The 17,861-nt window shown below is 43.0% G+C and overlaps 4 protein-coding genes across 9 annotated transcripts in view; 3 read left to right on the forward strand and 1 right to left on the reverse strand.

The window, feature by feature from the left end:
* The first annotated feature begins 2,127 nt into the window (after nucleotides 1-2,127).
* Nucleotides 2,128-3,006, forward strand: LOC108157647. Its single transcript, XM_017289796.2, has 2 exons — nucleotides 2,128-2,235; nucleotides 2,310-3,006. Exons 1-2 carry the CDS (start codon nucleotides 2,233-2,235, stop codon nucleotides 2,880-2,882), a joined length of 576 nt encoding a protein of 191 aa, XP_017145285.1. The 5' UTR covers nucleotides 2,128-2,232; the 3' UTR covers nucleotides 2,883-3,006.
* On the reverse strand, nucleotides 2,951-3,690 carry LOC108157648 (antennal-specific protein OS-C). 3 transcript variants are annotated; one of them, XM_017289797.2, is made up of 3 exons: nucleotides 3,580-3,689; nucleotides 3,336-3,528; nucleotides 2,951-3,281 (listed from the first exon to the last, which is right to left on the reverse strand). In XM_017289797.2, exons 1-3 carry the CDS (start codon nucleotides 3,667-3,669, stop codon nucleotides 3,145-3,147), a joined length of 420 nt encoding a protein of 139 aa, XP_017145286.1. In that variant the 5' UTR covers nucleotides 3,670-3,689; the 3' UTR covers nucleotides 2,951-3,144. The 3 variants fall into 3 exon arrangements, with proteins under 3 accessions (XP_017145286.1, XP_033245063.1, XP_017145287.1); XM_017289798.2 differs by having other exon boundaries at nucleotides 3,139-3,276; XM_033389172.1 differs by having other exon boundaries at nucleotides 2,951-3,528; nucleotides 3,580-3,690.
* Nucleotides 3,691-4,239: 549 nt separating this feature from the next.
* Nucleotides 4,240-8,660, forward strand: LOC108156899 (neutral and basic amino acid transport protein rBAT). Of its 3 annotated transcripts, XM_033389170.1 has the most exons (8): nucleotides 4,240-4,371; nucleotides 4,466-4,542; nucleotides 4,607-4,631; nucleotides 5,930-6,019; nucleotides 6,535-6,707; nucleotides 6,767-8,043; nucleotides 8,118-8,123; nucleotides 8,213-8,660. In XM_033389170.1, exons 2-8 carry the CDS (start codon nucleotides 4,495-4,497, stop codon nucleotides 8,454-8,456), a joined length of 1,863 nt encoding a protein of 620 aa, XP_033245061.1. In that variant the 5' UTR covers nucleotides 4,240-4,371; nucleotides 4,466-4,494; the 3' UTR covers nucleotides 8,457-8,660. The 3 variants fall into 3 exon arrangements, with proteins under 3 accessions (XP_033245061.1, XP_017144130.1, XP_033245062.1); XM_017288641.2 differs by lacking the exon at nucleotides 8,118-8,123 and having other exon boundaries at nucleotides 4,242-4,371; XM_033389171.1 differs by lacking the exons at nucleotides 4,240-4,371; nucleotides 4,466-4,542; nucleotides 4,607-4,631 and having other exon boundaries at nucleotides 5,871-6,034.
* A 7,266-nt stretch (nucleotides 8,661-15,926) lies between these two features.
* Nucleotides 15,927-17,861, forward strand: part of LOC108156097 (protein doublesex) — a 50,266-nt gene continuing 48,331 nt past the window's right edge. Inside the window, exon 1 of one of the 2 annotated variants that reach the window (XM_017287386.2) lies at nucleotides 15,927-16,671. The gene's annotated coding sequence lies outside the window, so the exon portion shown is untranslated. The remainder of the gene's footprint in view (nucleotides 16,672-17,861) is intronic. The other variant, XM_017287387.2, reaches the window with a different exon arrangement.

The following is a 17,861-nucleotide window of genomic DNA, read 5'->3' on the forward strand; positions in this document are numbered from 1 at the left end:
CTCGTGTGTCTCGACGGCTGAGCCAGCTGCTGCTGGCTGTGCTAATTCAGAGAATTCGCCTTTGGCTTTTAAGCTCTGTGAGCTGCTGAATCAGGCAGCCAGAAAGACCGAAAACTAACGAACATGTTTTGATTTCTGTTTTTTATTTTATTGAAACATTGATGTTGGCCCACGGCATGTGACGGACTGGACCCGAGGTTGTGCCCCAGCCGCGGTGATGGGGATGCCGACGAACTGCTGGTCAATATGGAATGTGCTGGCATTTGAAGACTTGTTGCTTGTCAACCGGTGTATGGGTATGTTATATTTTTTTCATTTAATATTACAATACTTGTTTCCAAGCTTTGAAATTTAATTAAAAATATCCTTTTTACATATTCATGCATTCGATTTGTTTTCTGTATATAGTAGATATACACATATATTCTTGAGCAGCATCAATTGTCAAGTAGATATAGACATGTCTGTCAGTCCCTTCTCTGAAACAGGGATCTCAGAGACTATAAGAGCTAGAGCAACCAAATTTTGTATCCAAAAATGTCTAAATTTCGCCCCCACAAAGGACGAGAATCTGTGGCATAAACAAATTAAGAAGATGCGAAAACTAAAACGCAGAATCGCAGATTTTGACCCTATCTGGCCCGAGTCTAGGTCAGATCGGATCATTATTATAGCCAGAAGGGACAAATGGAATTGCATTGGCTACCCCAGCCACGGGATTACTTATTATCTCTCTCACACACACTTTCTCTCTAGCAGTGTGAGCGCTCTGGTGGAGGGGATCCGACTAGTCAGTGTATTTTTTGTATGGAAGATTGAGCCCACGGAGTCCTGTCGTATGAGTCCATTGCCTGGGGATGCTGCATGTCGGAAGCTCACTGGCCTCGCCATGACCATTGCCAGCTTGTATCTGGATACTAGCGAGGCCAGAGAGTTTTATGTAGGCGAGGTGGTGCCTATAGCATCTAGGCTATAGAAATTGTGCCTCTCATTGACCTGTTGTGTAGAGAAACTATTTGTACTGAGTTGGTTCTAAGTGACACCTTCCACGGCAGTTTTTCTTTTACATAGTTCACAGCCAGTCCAGAAACAAACACACAAAAAACATTAAGAACAGTTTTAAGAACGTCGTTGTTGGTAAATCGGTACGTGCATACATGTACAATATATGCACGTATGTACCTATGTTCTTACAACAAAGTTGGAGGACAGACATTCCATGCAGTAACAACTTAAACGGTGTAAATTGGACATTTATCTTTAATCAAAAATTGCATGGATTCATCGATTGAACAAGTATATCGAGGTGGTATAGCGATGAATGCCCTTTACATAAGATTTCAAAAGCCCATGAAATTTGCAAACTCGATTCGAGGTGCATTCAGTTATTAATATAGACAATCATGTTTAATACGTATGCTAAAATCTCAAAAATGACCGAAGAGGATATCGGTGCAAAGTGCATACACAAGACATATGTATGTACACATGTGCATTCATATGCCATTCTGCAATGACACACCCAATTTGTAAAACTACTCTCCAAAAATTATTGCTGGGACACAAACTGTGCGCAAATTGGAGGTCCTCCCTTGAGGCTTGTTTATGGAAAAGAATTCCCACTGAAGTTTCGGCCCTCGATAGTAACCAAAAGCCGGTGATTGTCGCTACTCGTGCATATTGTACACCAATACTTTGTTGAGAGTATGCAAAACAATCTTGGACGCAAAGAAACGTGGATAAAAATAACCTTGGGATGCTAAGACGATGCTATATAATTATTTCATTAGCAGCTAATGCACGACTTCCGAATGCGCTTATGAGCCAGGTCATCAACGCTAATGAAAACATTGTATACCTGAGGCTTGCGTGAGCAAACAGCCAATTTTGTATACACGAATATCGATTTCCATTTAAGGAAGGAAGGAATATGAGGGTAGCATTTTTCAAGACTCAATCTCAGTGGAAAAGATTCAAGTAGGCAGATTCTATATACATACATATGTATGTACATATATATTTATGTGCTATATTCAAACTTCCCTGTTGACTATTCCGTTGTCTAATTTAAGACAAATACAGTGTCGATCCATGAAACGATGCGATGTGCTAACAGGCAAGCGCAAATCAAGTAAAACTAAGATCCGAAAAATCGCTAGTTAGTGGTGAAGCGAAACTGGTTGGAAGTTGTGAGCTTGGCAGCAATGTCAATTGAATCCGAAAGGGCTAAAGATGGTGAGAAGGCTGCCAAGGCATACTGTAAAGTACAATTTTAAACATAATTATCAATTCATATGTATATTTCCTAGCGCTTTGGTACAGCTTTTTTCTTGGGATTGGCCCTTTGCCTTCTGCTACTCCTTCATACCAGTTCTTCGGAGGCAAGAAAAAGAAATCAGAACAGGGCAGCAAAATCTCGGTCGTCATCCAATCCGATTGCAGCAATTGAGTACTTTGATGAGCCTGAGAGACAGCGTACTTCAATGCGCAACGGTTTTAACCCGGGCGATGCCGATTATGGTAGCAAGATATGGGATCAAGATAAAAATTTACTTAGGCACCAGCATTTAACTAAACGGTTGAGTGGTGGCGCGAAGCCGGGCGCTGCTTTCTTCAATCAGTGCCGTTCCATATTCAAGGAGGAGAACTTTGCAGCCCGTGTTGTAACGGGAATACTGGATGCGATTACGACACGGCTTGAACAGCTCTGCGCTGACAAAGGGATCCATCCATTTTATAAAAAAATGGTCGCTGGTAATCTTTTTTGCCATACTAATGTACTGGAGACCATGGACATGCTTCTCGACCTTCTATTAGACCAGGTGGAAAAGCGTTGTGAAGACCTACCCGGATTCCATAGTATTTTTCTCTTCACCAAATGAACAGATAATTAAGATGAACTATGCCTGAACCTGAAAGATTTCAGAGAAACAGTGTACAGAAAAATATATGTATTTTCCAGGACACAATTTAATATTTATACGCAAATAAAGCAAATAAAACTTATCACAAACCGTGAGCTTCTAAGCTACTCTCTATTATTGCCCAAATCTGCATCTATCTGAGGGTTGGGTTGCAAAATCACCGCAGTCACCAGCTCAGTTCTTCAAATGTTAGCCTTTTTACAGCGATAGAATGTGAATTTTACTTCCTCTCCTCGGAAAACCCATCCAAGCTGCTCTTAAAGTTGTTCAAAAACTGGAGGGACCTGGCTATGCGATCGCCTACTGCGTCCGGGCTAGGTAGAACAGCCTCCAGCAGAATTGGGACGATTTGCTGGCCTACGGATTGAAAAAGCTCAACGATCTTGATAATGGTGGCCGGGTCTGGCAAACCTGGAATTCCCGCGCGTGGCAACAAAGCATCATCCGTGCCGACCTCGCGACGTCTGCGTGCAGTCTCTTCGGAGTCCTCGACTGTTTCCTCGGAGGATGAATCGTCATCATCGCCATCCCCATCACCATCGCCGCCCTCCTTTTTGATCACCACCTTGGTCTCGTTCTCCTCTGCAGCAACTGTGATCACTTCCTAGCGCGGAGAAAATATTCAGATTATGCTGGATTTGAACTCATCTGTCACCTGTGGCCTGGCCTCCGTCTGGAGCCCCACTTGTAGCAGCACCAGCAGGAAGGAAGCTAGCAGCATCTGTCGTCTCCCATGAAAGCCCATTGTTTAAACTTGACAAAGTGCGCCCGCTGGCGATATTTATAGTCCTCACCTAATGGTCTAATGACGCTTGCATGTCGGACAATAGGCCCCGTAATCTAATCCGCCCCAGGAAATTGGTCAATTTCTGTGTGGAGAGCAATTTTAGTTCTGTCAACCTTGCTGACGCCGAATCCGAACCACCTGAGAGTGGGGGCACGGGCATCGGCATCGCAATTCAGACGTGCTATCACTTTGTAGCAGCCAGCCTCTTCCATCACGAGACGGAGACGCTGCACATTTTGGGCTTGGAATGTGCCGACTTGTGCATTTTTTGCCCATCTCGGCCTCGGCCCAGCCCAACCCAGCCCGAACAACTTGCTTGCCAATTTAGCAAGTCTTGCTCACTCGCTCTCGCACTCGCCCAGGTAAGCTGAGCTGGCAGGCAGACAGGTAGTTTTGAGCCCGGCTCGGCTCGGTCGGGCTGCTGCCGCTGCCACAGGCACATAAATTGTAATTAAATCAAATTCGAAGAGAGACTGGGTCTCTGGGATCGATGCACTGCCAACGCGTATCTGCAAATTCATTTTCGATACAGGCCTCCAACCAGGCAGTTGTCAGTTGTTTGTTCGCCATTTGCGGGTAGTTACTAACCCATTCTTTACCATGATATTCGCGATTTAAAAAGTGTGAGAAATACAAATTTTAGAAACTAGCTCTTTCAATGTAAGTTATGTTAATTAAAAATGTGTAAAAGTGTGCTTTGCAATCGATGAAAAAGTCAAAATGAACCATTTCGTGACTATTGTGATTTTTACAGATTCTTCAAAGCTACCACAAAAGTTCGCCATGAATTTATTTTCACGCCTGAAACGTTTAGGTGGCGCCGCCTGCAAGGTAAGAAATGACTGAGAGATCATTATTTGTTTCACCGAAATAAGCCAAAAACATCTTATTGCAGAACTCCGCTACATTGCCTGTTACAGGTCTGTATACACCTTAAACATTTGAAATTTGCGCCAAGAATATTTGGCAAATTGTATCAATCAGCCTTCGCAAGCGTCGTTTAATAACGCGTTAGGATGATATATATTGTCGATATGGTCACACTTGAAATTACAAAGAGTATTTTTTGCCGCATTTTTTTTGGTAACTCAAATAAGTTTCTGCCATGGATCCGATTCCGATGGAAAACTATTCAAGCTATAAGCTTTTGAAATCTGTCTGCTATAGAACTAGGAGGACAATATACCTTGAAGACTATCTGTGGATTCAAGGTATATTGATCGAATGGGGTGGATTTTTTTGAGGTCAAAATTAAGCCGACGGTATATTTCCGGTATATTGCTATATAATGGTTAATTTGATCAATTTCATCTATTAAATTTTATTTTCAAAGGTATATTTATGAAAAAATGGTATAGAAACTTCCTACGCAGGGTTTTTTTTTATTTTCGCACTCTCAAATCCTTGTCGCGTACCCTAGGGAAAAGAATATTATAGAATTGCGGAAATGCTTGTCATCCCAGGCTCTAATGAATGCCGAAACTAGTCTCTGTTTAAAGGATATTCTAACGATTTTTGCAATCAGCTGTTTTCTTACTGAGACCAAGAATTAGTAACTGTATCAGGACATACAGGAAACCAATCATATGCATGAAACGAAATAGGGTATATAAATGGCCATATCCGGTTGACAAGCAACAAGTCTTCAAATACCAGCAACATTGACATGAGAACTTTGCGACTGGTTGTCTGTTGGACATTTTTGTTTAAACCTTATTTTAACCAAAATAAAATAAAAGCAAGGACTAAAAACTAGCCAATCTTAAAAAAAATGTATTCATCAACGGCCTAAAATTATGTGGGCAGAACTAAGGGTTTTAGTTAGCTAGAATTATTCAACGGAATATGAAAATTGAACAATATGAACGACTATACTCTTTCGTTTTTTTGTGTAGCCTATTTCGCTAAAACCTTTTTTCAGACAAGATCCAATAAAAACACGTTGTTATAATAAGCCAGTCAGGTAGAAAATTGATTCATTAATAGGATAAAATTATGTGGGCAGGGCTGAGGGTTCTATAAAGTTTGTTATATTGCACGGAAGATCGAAAACGAGGAATATGTATAATAGAACTTGAACTCGTCAGTATAATCATGGTATATATTCGAAATGCGACGGTATTTTTTTATATATTTTGGAGAGTCGCTGTATTTCTGAGAGAACACAAGCTGTAATCACTTATCGTTTACAATTTCAATTACGAACTCGCTTACGCAGCTGCCGCAGAGACGCCAGTGGATTCCACAGAAGTTTTTAAAACCATAGCGGAGGACCAATTGCTGGGCAGCAAGCCAACACCCGAAATAGGTAATTCTATATAAAGTATGTATAATTAATGTGAGAAAACTTAATTGCTGACGTAACAAAGCAAAGCCATTGCACTCCAGTATATACATACATACATATACATTCATATGTATGTACTATATTTGCAAATACATACATATGTAATTATGTAAAAAGGCGTGGGTGGTAGGCGTACGTGCCTTATCAGAGGTGACAGATACTGAAAATATGCGTCGAGCTGAGATGATAGGATATTGATTTTATCAGAACAGTGCCAATTCGTGGATAAGCGCAAACGCAAGTGATGACGTCAGCAACGCTTCGGTGATAAAATTCCATATGAAAGAATGGGACTGGGACTTTCCATTGGACGAATCATTTAATTTACATGTGTGGCTGAAAATTCCCAGCTGGGTTTTCAACGTAACCTTAAAATTCTTGCTTTGAAGAGAAAGTCGCGTTCGATGACGGCGAGATTCTAATTTCCGCTTAATTGAGGCTGATTAAAGTCAATTTCAAAACTGTTCACTTTTCAGTCGACATGGTGCAAGAGGAAAAGATTACTGTGGCGGATGGCGCCGACGAGCAAATGCTGGGATCTGGCGGGCCTGACGAGAAGCTGGCCGGACGAGATGAGGTCAAATTCATCAAGGGCGATCACCAGAATGGAGATGCCAAGATTGATATCGGAAACGTTAACGGAAAAGCTGTAAGTGTAGAGGAATCTATAGGAAATCAGGGTGCTAACCTTAAATTTCCTTTGTGTAGGCCTTTACGGGCATGAGCAAGGAGGAACTCATGAAGTACGCCAACGATCCGTTTTGGGTGCGCTTGCGATGGATTTTCTTCGTCGGTTTCTGGGCCATCTGGGCAGCCATGCTTGTGGGCGCCATTCTGATCATCATCGGAGCACCGAAGTGCGCTGCTCCTCAGCCCTTGCCCTGGTACAAGCGAGGACCCCATGCAAAGTTCGCTGGTATTGAGGCTGCCAAGCCGGATGACGTCGAGACTGCCAAGAAAATCCATGCTACAGGAGCAATATATGAGCTTCCCGCTGCCCTAACCTACAGCGTTAGCCAGCCTGAAGTGGAGCAACAGATTAAGCAACTTGTGGCCCAATACCAGGCCAGCGATGTAAAGGTAATCCTTGATTTGACACCCAACTACGTGGGCAAGGAGTCGAAGTTGGTTCAGGATGCTCTCAAAAACAAGGAGAAGCGGGCCGCCTTTGTCTGGGTGAGCGGAAGATCGGTCCCACCCACCAACTGGCTGAAGGTGGGTGGTAATCGGTCTGCTTGGGAGCAACTGGATGACAGCTATGTGCTCTCCCAGTTCCAAGATGGCTATTACGATATAAAAATGAACAGCTCAATAATAAGGAACGAATTCGGTGGGGTGCTAAGGCATCTGGTGGAGCTGGGTGTACAAGGCTTCCGCCTGAAGAATACCAAGTTCTTTGTGCTGTCCGACAGCCTCGAGGATGAAGTCATCTCTGCAGTGCCCAAGGATCTGAATCTGGGACCCAGCGAATATGGCTTCTACGACCACAAGCAAACCACCTTCCTCTCTGGGCTGGGCGATGTGTTATATGACTACCTGAGCATTGTGAAGAATGCCTCCGCCGATGCCTTCCTATCGGTGGCCGAGGACATCGTACAGCCAGAGGTGTACCAATTGAGTGAGGTTGCAGGGGCCAACGGCATTGATCTGCCTATGTACGGCAACTTTGTGAAAGTGCTTAGCAAATCTAAGCCAGAGAAGTCTCTGTTTAAGAATCTCGAGAACACGCTCCTCCAAGCTGGCAACGGAAGCTGGCTTCAGTGGAACTTCCGGGATGTCTATGTGGACACCCCCCACGACCCGTCAGCCCTGGCCTTGTTCCTCTCTATGTTGCCAGGCGTGCCAGTGGTGTCAGTGGATGCCATCGAGTATCAGAACGTAACCGAGAAGACCTACAAGCATATCGAGCAGCTGCGCCACTCGGCTTCCTACATGCACGGCGAGTTGAAGCTCTATGAGGCGGATCCTCTGGTGGCCTTCTCAAGGTAATGAGTTCTTCCGTATTCTTTTACTTCCTTGACATTAATCTTTTAACTTTATTCATGCTTGCCCATTGAAGGCAGAGGTAAATTCATGACTTCACTTAACACTTTTTGGCTTTACCTGATTTTTTTGTTTTCAACATTTTCTTACTGAATCTTTTTATTCCTGCAGAATCAAGTCTGGCAATCCTGGCTACTTTGTAATCTTCAATCCCACCGACTCGCCACAGTCTAGCAACATTACCAGCGCCCATGATCTACCCGACAAAATGACTGTCTCGGTGTTCAGCGAGAACTTTAACAATTACGAGGAAGGCGACAAGGTAACGCCCCTTGGCAAAGTTAGCCTTGGCGATCTTAAGGTGGCCCCACAGTCGGCCATCATTCTGACCTACGTGCCAGTGAAGACGGAATAAATATGTAGTATGTCCTACAATACAACTACTGTATTGCACAAAGATGTGCATATCTATAAATAAGCTCGCTTCAATGTTCACTGAGATTCAAAGCCGCACAACAAAACTAAAAATTTGTTGAGAAAATACATACATATTAAGAGTTCTCTGCTTGTTTAATCGCTTGCTATACAAAAATATAAAAGATTATTAGATTGCATTTAATAAAACGGTTTTTAATTATTGTTATTACCTTTCAGGGAGTTTAAAAAATTGTTCAGGTGTTTTTAATTGATTATTTCTTCTTAGTATTTATTTGATTATTTTATTCTTCAAATCGTTGTTTCAGCAGATTAGAGGGAAAATAGATAGCTCTCTGGAAATACATCAGAACAACGTTAAAGGCGGATTTGATCTATTTAATTGCTTTTAAATTAATTAATTCGTAGCTTAGTAATTTCAATTGAAAAATACCTAAGTTGATTCTATGAATATCATTAAATACTACATCAGCAGTATAACTACATATATGCTTCCCAACTATATATGTATCTTAAAGGTTCTGATGTCCTTAGTTGTTGCTGTTTCAAATTTATGATTTAATTTGAAGTTTCCGACCAGCGCGCTTTTTATACCCGATACTCAAAATTTGTGGTTTGTGGATTTGTGGTGAAAATGGATGTGTGTAACGTCCAGAAGGAATCGTTTCCGACCCCATAAAGTATATATATTCTTGATCGGCATCAACAGCTGAGTCGATTGATCCGTGTCTGTCTGTCCGTCTGTCCGTCACTATTAGCGCCCAGTGCTCATAGACTATAGGAGCTAGAGCAACGACGTTTAGTATCCAGACTTCTGTGATATGTCACTGTTACAAGAATATTTCAAAACTTCGTCCCGCCCACTTCCTTCCCCACAAAGGACGAAAATAGGTGGGATCCACAATTTTAAAGATACGAGAAAACTAAAAACGCAGAAGCACGAAAATCTGGGGCATCCACAAATCGCAAAGACTATAAAAGCTAGAGCAACCAAATTTTGTATCCATACTCCGGTTAGATCTCACTGTTACAAGTGTATTTCAAAATTTCGCCACACCCCCTTCCGCCCCCGTAATGGACGAAAATCTGGGGCATCCACAAATCTCAGAGACTATTAAGGCTGGAGCAACCAAATTTGGTATCCACACTTCTGTTTGAATGGCGCCGAATACCGAATGGTACCAATCCGTTTTTTTCTGATGAAAAAAGGTCTAATTCGGATGAAATAGATGGATCAAAGATTATCACTTTCATGACATAGGAAAGGAATAACAAACTTTAACTCGTCATGAGGGAGGCGTAGTGGTGTACGTTTCCATCTCTTAGTATTTTCATTTTGTTTAATCTAAGCTGAATGACTTGCTACAGAAAGCTACTCAAAAAGTAACTTTCATAGGAATTTCCAGTGAATTTAGGAATTTTGTAGAGAAACGTTACGGGAAACTTGATGTCGCTGCTACGATGGAAAACATTACTGCTGGTTTTGTTTCATACGATCCAGACTTTAATGCAGGTCAGGAAACATAGCTTTTTGCATGGGTATCACACGCCCCAAAATTTGAGTCCACATACAATCTATTACCTCTTAACCAAGAGCTTATCGTCGTGAATTTAGAATTTGAGTAGCTGGTGGGGGGACTGTTACGAATAAGTCGAATAAACTGATCACTGTGCGGATTGGGGAATGGGGAAGGATGCGAAATTATTTCGCCTTTGAGGAAAAGTTTGAAGTGCACAAAGAAAATTTCGTGCATATGCATGTGGCATATGTATGTACGTGTGGGGCCAACTTTGAGATACAAATAGTTGGGGAAGCTAGCAAAAACAAAAGTCTGTGCGGGTAGCCACAGACAAATAATCAAAATCGACAAACGAAATGAGCCAAAAACAAAGCGCCCAAAATGTTTTTAGTTTTCACAGTCCTGGTTGGCAATGGCAGCCTGGGGAGTCAGAAAACAGCAACAGCACAACCCCCGCCAACACTGACACACGGGCCGGGCCGAAAGGATATGCGCACGTGCTAATGTGATTAGATACACAGGCACACCCACCCCACAGCGACAGCCACGGAGAAGAGCAATGCTGTTTGAGGAACCGCAACATGCAGTGCAGTTGATTGCGGCAAGCCAGCTACAATAACAAGAAAAGTAGAAGAAGAGCCAGAGAAACAACTTCGCTTTGGGTATCTGTGAGATGCAAACTATTGTTGCGCAGGTCATCATTATCATCATCAGGATGTGGAAAACTTTCGGACTGCCCCGCTGTGCATTGCTGTGTGCGTACCAAACCTTCTGCCCTTGCTTATGCTCCATCTCTGGCCTTTTGCCCCCCGAAATTATTTTGTCTCAACAATTTTTCCATCAGCCAGTCGTCAAATGCAGCCCCGGCAACCCTCCATTCCAGATCAGCCCGAGACCCAGCCAGTGATTTAATTGCAGCAGACAAAACATTCTCGCAGTCTTCCACACTCTATTTCCCGTATGTCTCGTAACCAAATCCAGATAATACATATCACAAGCCAATTAAAAAAGGGAAAGTGTAGTCTTATAACTACTTCCTTTTATAAAACAATGAAAGAATATGAAATAAATGTACGCATTCCACTTATAGTGCATTAAATGATACTGCCATTAACCGCGTAATTTTATTCAACAGCTTTTTCAAGGAATAAATCTGTTTTAGCCAACAGTTTTGTTATTAAAATGATGAAAAAAATTCAGAATTACCAATAAATATGTTTCGCAATATAAATAGTTCGTACATATGTACGAAATATTTGTACACTCGTACAACCTATATAACACTCTATTGAACTGTTCCGATGGGATTATGGGGCAGAAAAGTCGACTTAATAGAAAAAAAGAACAAAATAACGCGGCTAATTTGTATTGATTTTTTGTATCGCACTTGCATTTCTTCTTTTGCACTTCCTCTGCTCTTTTTTAGCTCTTTGTCGCTGGCATGGCATGGGATCGCTCGTTGGTTTGTTTTGAGCTTTCCCATGCATAAATTTTGCATATTAATTGAGCGACTGTCATCAATATGTCTCCGTCCAAGGAAACCCCGACTCACTCTCCCACTGCATACTGCCCTCACTGCCGCTCCATCGCTGGCTCTCGTCGCTCATTAGTTGGCCTAAAAAATCCCATCAGGCTTTGATTAACATTTTGTGCACACAAATCCCGGCCAAAATGCGAGAGAGGCTAAATGAGTTGCATCTAATTGAGTGACAAACACGCCACAACAACATCAGGCCCGGCAAAACACGGGTGGCACTGGCTCTGGCCACCTCTCACAAACTGTGCCAATTTGTTTTAAAATGCATCACCCTGGCGCTCAATCAGCCCAGAGCAGCTCCCACTCATCTCGCTTCAGCACCCTCTACAGTGTCTGGTGTCCACTGTCCAATGCCTGTTCTCGACTGTTTTTCAATTTGCATGCAAGCGTAAATTACTCGCCGTTCGACACCCTTTCCCGAATCCACATTCCGCATCCGCATCCGCATCCTCCTGTGCAACTTTCCCCACACAGGTTCCTGGTTCTCCCCGTCGGTTAAAAGGTTTGTCCTTTGGTTGCTTTATATATGTAGATTGCCTGGCCTCCTTCTCTTGCCCCTTTCTTCCTGCTCCCATCCTCTATGTATGTCTGTATGTTGTTGTTATTGGCTGTCGGAATCTTATGCCTTCGTGCCTTAAATGAGTCTGCGTCTTGTGGCTAAGGACTTAAAACACGTTTTTTGGCACTCCATTTGTCATTAAGCTACCAATTTGTTCGGCTTCAAAAACATCTCAAATTTCGGACCGAGCCCCAGCGAGGGGAATGTAAAAAATCGAACAAGGTTAAGGTTAAGAGGTGTATACGGAGTAAGATCAAACGCACGCGTACGATGGAACTGGTTATCCATGAAATATTCAATCGGATTGAGTAGAACTAAATTAAAGCTGTATAATTTTTCGAGAATCCTTGTAGTGTTCCAACTGGAATTCGTGATTCAACACCCTGTCCTTCAATTTCCAAATTAATTATTTCCTTCTTTAACGATTGTACTTTATGCATTAAAGTAAGGTAATAAAGGTGGCTCCTACCGTATTTGAAAATGTATAAAGACTATGAAGGCATATGGTTCATTTGCTTTACGAAGTAATTTAAAATAATTTAATTTGGTGTTAGTAACTTATTTTTCATCTGAGTCTGAGTCTTTTGACTTCTTAGGGCGAACATATCTCTTTGTTTGGGGACAACGTTTCGTTTCTGATCACCACCGATTGAATAATTCCAAGCTTTTCAGGAATAGTACTTGTCGAACAGCAATTTTCGGTGAGGCACACAATAAAATTTTCAAGTTTTACCGGTAGTTTTTTAATTTTTAGGTAAATCTGCAAGCAAAACTGAGTAAATGTGAATTGTTGTGGTTTTTATGCCCGATATCCAAAATGAATGTAGGGGTATATTCGATTTTTGGTGAAAGTGGATATGTGCAACGCCCAGAAAAAAGCGTTTTCGATCCCTTAAAGGACCAAAACCAAAAACGCAGAATTGTTGAGAATGACCCTATCTAACAGACTGCCTACTGGATCAGATTGGATTACTATCATATCTGGAAAAACCAAATGAACTTGCAGTGCCTACTTATTTTCTGTCTCTCTCACACACACTCTTGGTAGTGCCCTTTGGCGGAAAGGAGCTAGAGTGACTGAGTAGGGGGTATAAATATACAGTCGCTAAAAATTAATCATGATGTTAGTAAATGTTTAGCATTAGCAGTTCACATTTTTTTGACTAGTGCCTCAAAACATTAGAAACGCCTGGTAGCACTGGGAGAGTGGACAAGATATATTAAATAACAATAAAGACATAATTTAATCAAAATTTAGACAAAGCCCTAGGTATCTCTAGTTAAACTTTTTTAATGGTTGAGAATTTCAGAGGTAAGCTAGCTTTTTTTCCACATACCTTGAGTGGATCGTGTCCGGATCCGATCCAAATTTTGGCTAGTCGTCTTTCAGATGAAATCCAGGGAGAATGCAGTTATATGAGCACATATGTATACATTTGAGATCTGGGCGCCAGTGATGTGAGCAATTCGCATGCCTAAGCAGTAGTCCACCCCTCCCCTCGTTACCTGGTACCCCCTACGCGGTGACCCGATCCCGTTCCCCCCACCAGACAAAGCCCCCGCGTAAAGCCATCCAAGCAGCCAACAATGTACAACAACTTGTAGAATGGCCATAACAATTATAAAACACGAACACGAGCCGATGCTGAAAGGGAGCGGGTGGGGGTGGGAAGAGGGAGCGCGTGGGGAGACTGAATTGCGGTTGGCAACTTGGATTACAGTGGCGGGTCATTTGGAGAATTCTGCAGCATGCATTCCCGGGTCTCCATCCGCCCATCCGTCCGTCTGTCCGTTTGTCCGTGCTGCGGCTGCCAACGTGTCGTGCAACTCGGCTGCGGCTTTGTAGGTGACAACTGCGACAGCTAAGCGTCAAATTGTATAAATGTTTGTATTGCCACCGATTGCGGTGAAATTGTAAAAATAAGGCCCTGAAAGAAGAGATCGAAGCGGGGGTCGGTGTCGTTCGCCCCTCCGGTCGGGTCGGCCAGGGCAAAAAAAAAAAGACTCCAAAGAGAGATATGCAAAAGAGAAAGAGAGAGAGAGAATGAGTGGGCCACTAAGAGCAAATCATAAATAAATATTTGCCGGTTTCTTTGCAATTTGCATTTTCTCAGTGGGTACGGTTTGTATTTTCTGTTTGCTTTTGGCTTTTTTCGAGAGCGCGTATCCACCCAACTGGCACGATAAACGGGTTTCGTTTCGGTTCCGTATCTGCCAGATACTCTTCCCTACCGATTGCCATTCGCTTGCGCTCTCTGCTAATTGATTTACGAGTATCCAAGCCGCTCTTCACGAACACTGTATACTGAGGTAGGCTGAAATGCGTGTGAACTCATGAATATCAATCGAATATTTATGATATGCTATCGTTAACCTGAAGATACTATCATGGATGTAAGATGAAAAAAAAAACGATTTTAGTTATGCTTTAAAAAATCAAATTGTGCTGCATAGAATCGAAACCGAGAGACTTTTTTCGACTTCTTTTAGTGTACTTCCAAAGATCAGATCCTAGATCCCAGGGGCAGATCCCAGCTGTCCACAAAATACGCTTTTACTATAAACAGGACGGTTGCCTGTTTCTAACTGATTTTCTCTCCCAATTCGAAAATACAAAATCGATTTCGGACGAATATAGATATGTATTTATGTACATTATGCTGGAAAAAATAAGATAAGTGAATTTATTTGTGTAATTTTATGTGGTTTGTATGTATTTATACCGCACTTCCTGAAAATCTTGTGGAAGTAAAAATATCTCATCAAGAACGGATAGCGGTCTACACTGCATTCCCATTTTTGTTTACAATTTTCGAGAATCTTGATGCGGTCTTCTCGATGCGTGCACCGCCTCGGGGAAGAAGAGGCTTTTAATGCAGCCGCGCTCCAAAACATTTATTTGTTGGAACTATACCCTGGGCCTGGCCGATGATGAAAAGAAGCTGATGAATGTGATTAATGTGTATGACATTGCACACGCATATCGGGGCTCTACATAAATTTGCATCAATACTTTAATGCGGAGCAGAGGGAGCCGACCTATATCACAGGCCTTCGGCTAGACGGCCAAGCACGAATCTCACCATAAAAGGTACAAAGAGAGAGCCATTGGGAGAGTGGATAGAGTAAGAGAACTGATCGGGTGCATGCTATGCATAGACGTCAATGTACGGAAACAAAGTTGCTCTACTCTACTGGTTCTCAGAGATTGGCGAAAACAAACGCAGCAACTAAAAGAGCACACGACGAAGAGAGCGCTTAAGAGAATAATACTTAAATGTTGCTCACGATTGATACCCCGCAGTTGATCGCTCTTTCACATTCGGTTCTCTCGATCTCTCTCCTTCTCCCAAGATGCTTTCCAATGCGCTCCCGACACTTTTTCGCTTGGAGCTTATCGGTTTCGTTCAACACACTTTGGATCAGCGGGGGGTAAAAAATAAATATATTGATTGGGTACATTTTTTTTATCGACTTTGTTTTGTTAAAGTTTGAGTATAAAAATGTATTCAAACATTTTAATAATTTAATCAAATCTTCTCTTTGGATCGAGAATTTTTACAAGTCCTGGGAGTGTTAATTTTATTAATTTTAATTTATTTTTGTTGTTGTTTTGCTTTTACTGCAATTTGGTTGGACCATTCTTATGTTTATAGATATGATAATTTATTGTAATGCATTGTAAGTTTAATTTTTTTTTAGCTTTCCCACTACGGGTATGGTACACATAGGAGGTGATTGAACAGTCGTTCCAGCTGGCTAATCTCACACTCATTTATTGGGGCTGCACCAAAGTGCAAATACCAAAAGCAAAGCAACGACAGTCGGTGGGCCGTCTCTGTGAACACATGCTAGTCGGCCTGGCTGGTCTGGTCCGGGTGTCGTGCTCAGAGTTTCGTTGGGGCTGCAACCAGTTTGCTGGCATCGATCGTCCTTTGCGCTCGTGCATGCTGCGGCCAGTGTCTGTTCCGTGGTCGTATTCGCAGTCGTAACCCCAACCGATCCAAAACGAACCGAGAAGAACTGAACAGATCCACACCGAAATCGATCTCTTAAGTTGACCCAAGTGAGATTCTGTGAGTTGGTTCTCGCCTCCAGAGACAATCGCGCTGCGTCCGACTCGTGTTTTTTTTTTTGCCCTACCTCTGGCTCGCTAGGCCTAAAAGTCTGAAAACGTCTTCGGTATGTGGCAGACCTGAAATGGAGTATTCGCCGCAGAGCGCCACAGCTAACGAATTTTCTCGCAGAAAACTAAGTGCCGTCTACAGTTTGTCTGGCAAAAGATAACAAAAAATAATTATTGCCGGTAGTGGTGTACTGGGGACACCCGAGTCTCGGTCTCGGTGCGGGTGCGGTCCCGGCTGGCGGTTCAACTCTCGCTCTCACTCAGACTCTCTCGCTCCGGCTGGCATTTCTTCGTGCTCGCATCTCGCAGCTCTCGGAGATAATCTCGCTTGCATAACCAAGAGCAGCACACCTCCGAAGCAGATGCAAATGCAGATAGACATCTAGAACTACTCGCAGAGGTGGACCCGGCTGATACTTTCGCGCTGCCAGCGAACTGTTCTCATTGTCTGCGGTAAGTGCACAATGAGTTGTGAATGCGCTCGGCTACCACATGAGTCGCCTCTCGCCCCCTCGCCCTCTCCCTGCGCCCTGCTCTCGGTGGGCGTTGCAGACTGCCTTGTAATTGCCTGACATAAATGCTCGTGTGTACAAGGCTTAATGGCGATAGCGGCAGGTACTACGAGTATGCTCGCCGATTGCCATCTATAACTGCAGCATTACGTTCGGTTCATACTGCGACGGGGAGTCGGATGGGGATGGCCATTGTCTGTCTGACTACCAAATTGAACAGGAAACGACTGCAACAGGTCATGTTTGGAGCTGCATAGAAGGCATCCATATCCATTCAGTAGATATTATTTCGACGGCGGCTTCGGGGACGATCGGTGGTTCAGGAACCTCGTCGCCTTGTAAGGAGATCTGGAGCAAACAAAGTCTGTGAAATGCAAATAGAGAAGGAAGCGGGTTTTTTAGATATAAATTATCTACATTTGTACGTACGAGGGCGAGGGAGAAGTAACAGCATTAGTGAGCTGTGCTCAAGCCGGTTTCCGTCGCTAGTTTAACTTAAGTTTGGATCACGATAATCTTGTCTCTGAATAATCTACTTCATCAGTGATTGGTGCATACTATTGTCGATCAAGAAACCTCGCAGTGCTCCAGATGTACATACATATGTCCGGAATAGTGTCCGCTCACTTGCCATTTACTACAAAATTATCATATAAATTACTGAACGTACGATGGCCATTCATAAATGCCAGTGGGCCCGAAGCTCTGGCTCCTATCAGGCTCCTCCGATCCTTCTTTATTCCTAACCAGTTTTCGCGAAATGCCCTGACATGGACTAATTAAGCAAACGTTCTACTTCTTCTTGCCCTCCTGCAATCCAATGCCATCCAGATCAGGATCCTGCTTTAACGCTCCAGTCACCGCAATCCCATTGCGGAACATGCTCCAAGTAAGCGATTTTCCGGCTCTGTAGTGCTGTAGGCTGGGGCGCTTGGGTACTTGTGGGCTTGACGCTTGCCGCTTGCCACTTCCATCCGTTCCATCACATAATTAGCAAATATAGAATTGCCATTCTCCGCGAGATACCGATACCGCGCTCTTTCTGGGGCTGCGCTGCGGACTTCTCTCTGTTCAAATAAAAATTAGTCGCGACATGCAAGATAAGCGATCGTGTGCACTTTTCAAAATACT

This window comes from Drosophila miranda, chromosome 2 (assembly GCF_003369915.1).
Source record: "Drosophila miranda strain MSH22 chromosome 2, D.miranda_PacBio2.1, whole genome shotgun sequence".
NCBI lineage: Eukaryota > Metazoa > Arthropoda > Insecta > Diptera > Drosophilidae > Drosophila > Drosophila miranda.

Coding starts and splice junctions, on each gene's coding strand:
- LOC108156899 (XM_033389170.1), top strand. CDS start 4,495: ATGAATTTATTTTCACGCCTGAAACGTTTAGGTGGCGCCGCCTGCAAG. Junction 4,543..4,606: donor TAGGTGGCGCCGCCTGCAAG/GTAAGAAATGAC, acceptor ATCTTATTGCAG/AACTCCGCTACATTGCCTGT. Junction 6,020..6,534: donor CAAGCCAACACCCGAAATAG/GTAATTCTATAT, acceptor TTCACTTTTCAG/TCGACATGGTGCAAGAGGAA.
- LOC108157648 (XM_033389172.1), bottom strand. CDS start 3,669: ATGGGCTTTCATGGGAGACGACAGATGCTGCTAGCTTCCTTCCTGCTG. Junction 3,529..3,579: donor AGACGGAGGCCAGGCCACAG/GTGACAGATGAG, acceptor TCTCCGCGCTAG/GAAGTGATCACAGTTGCTGC.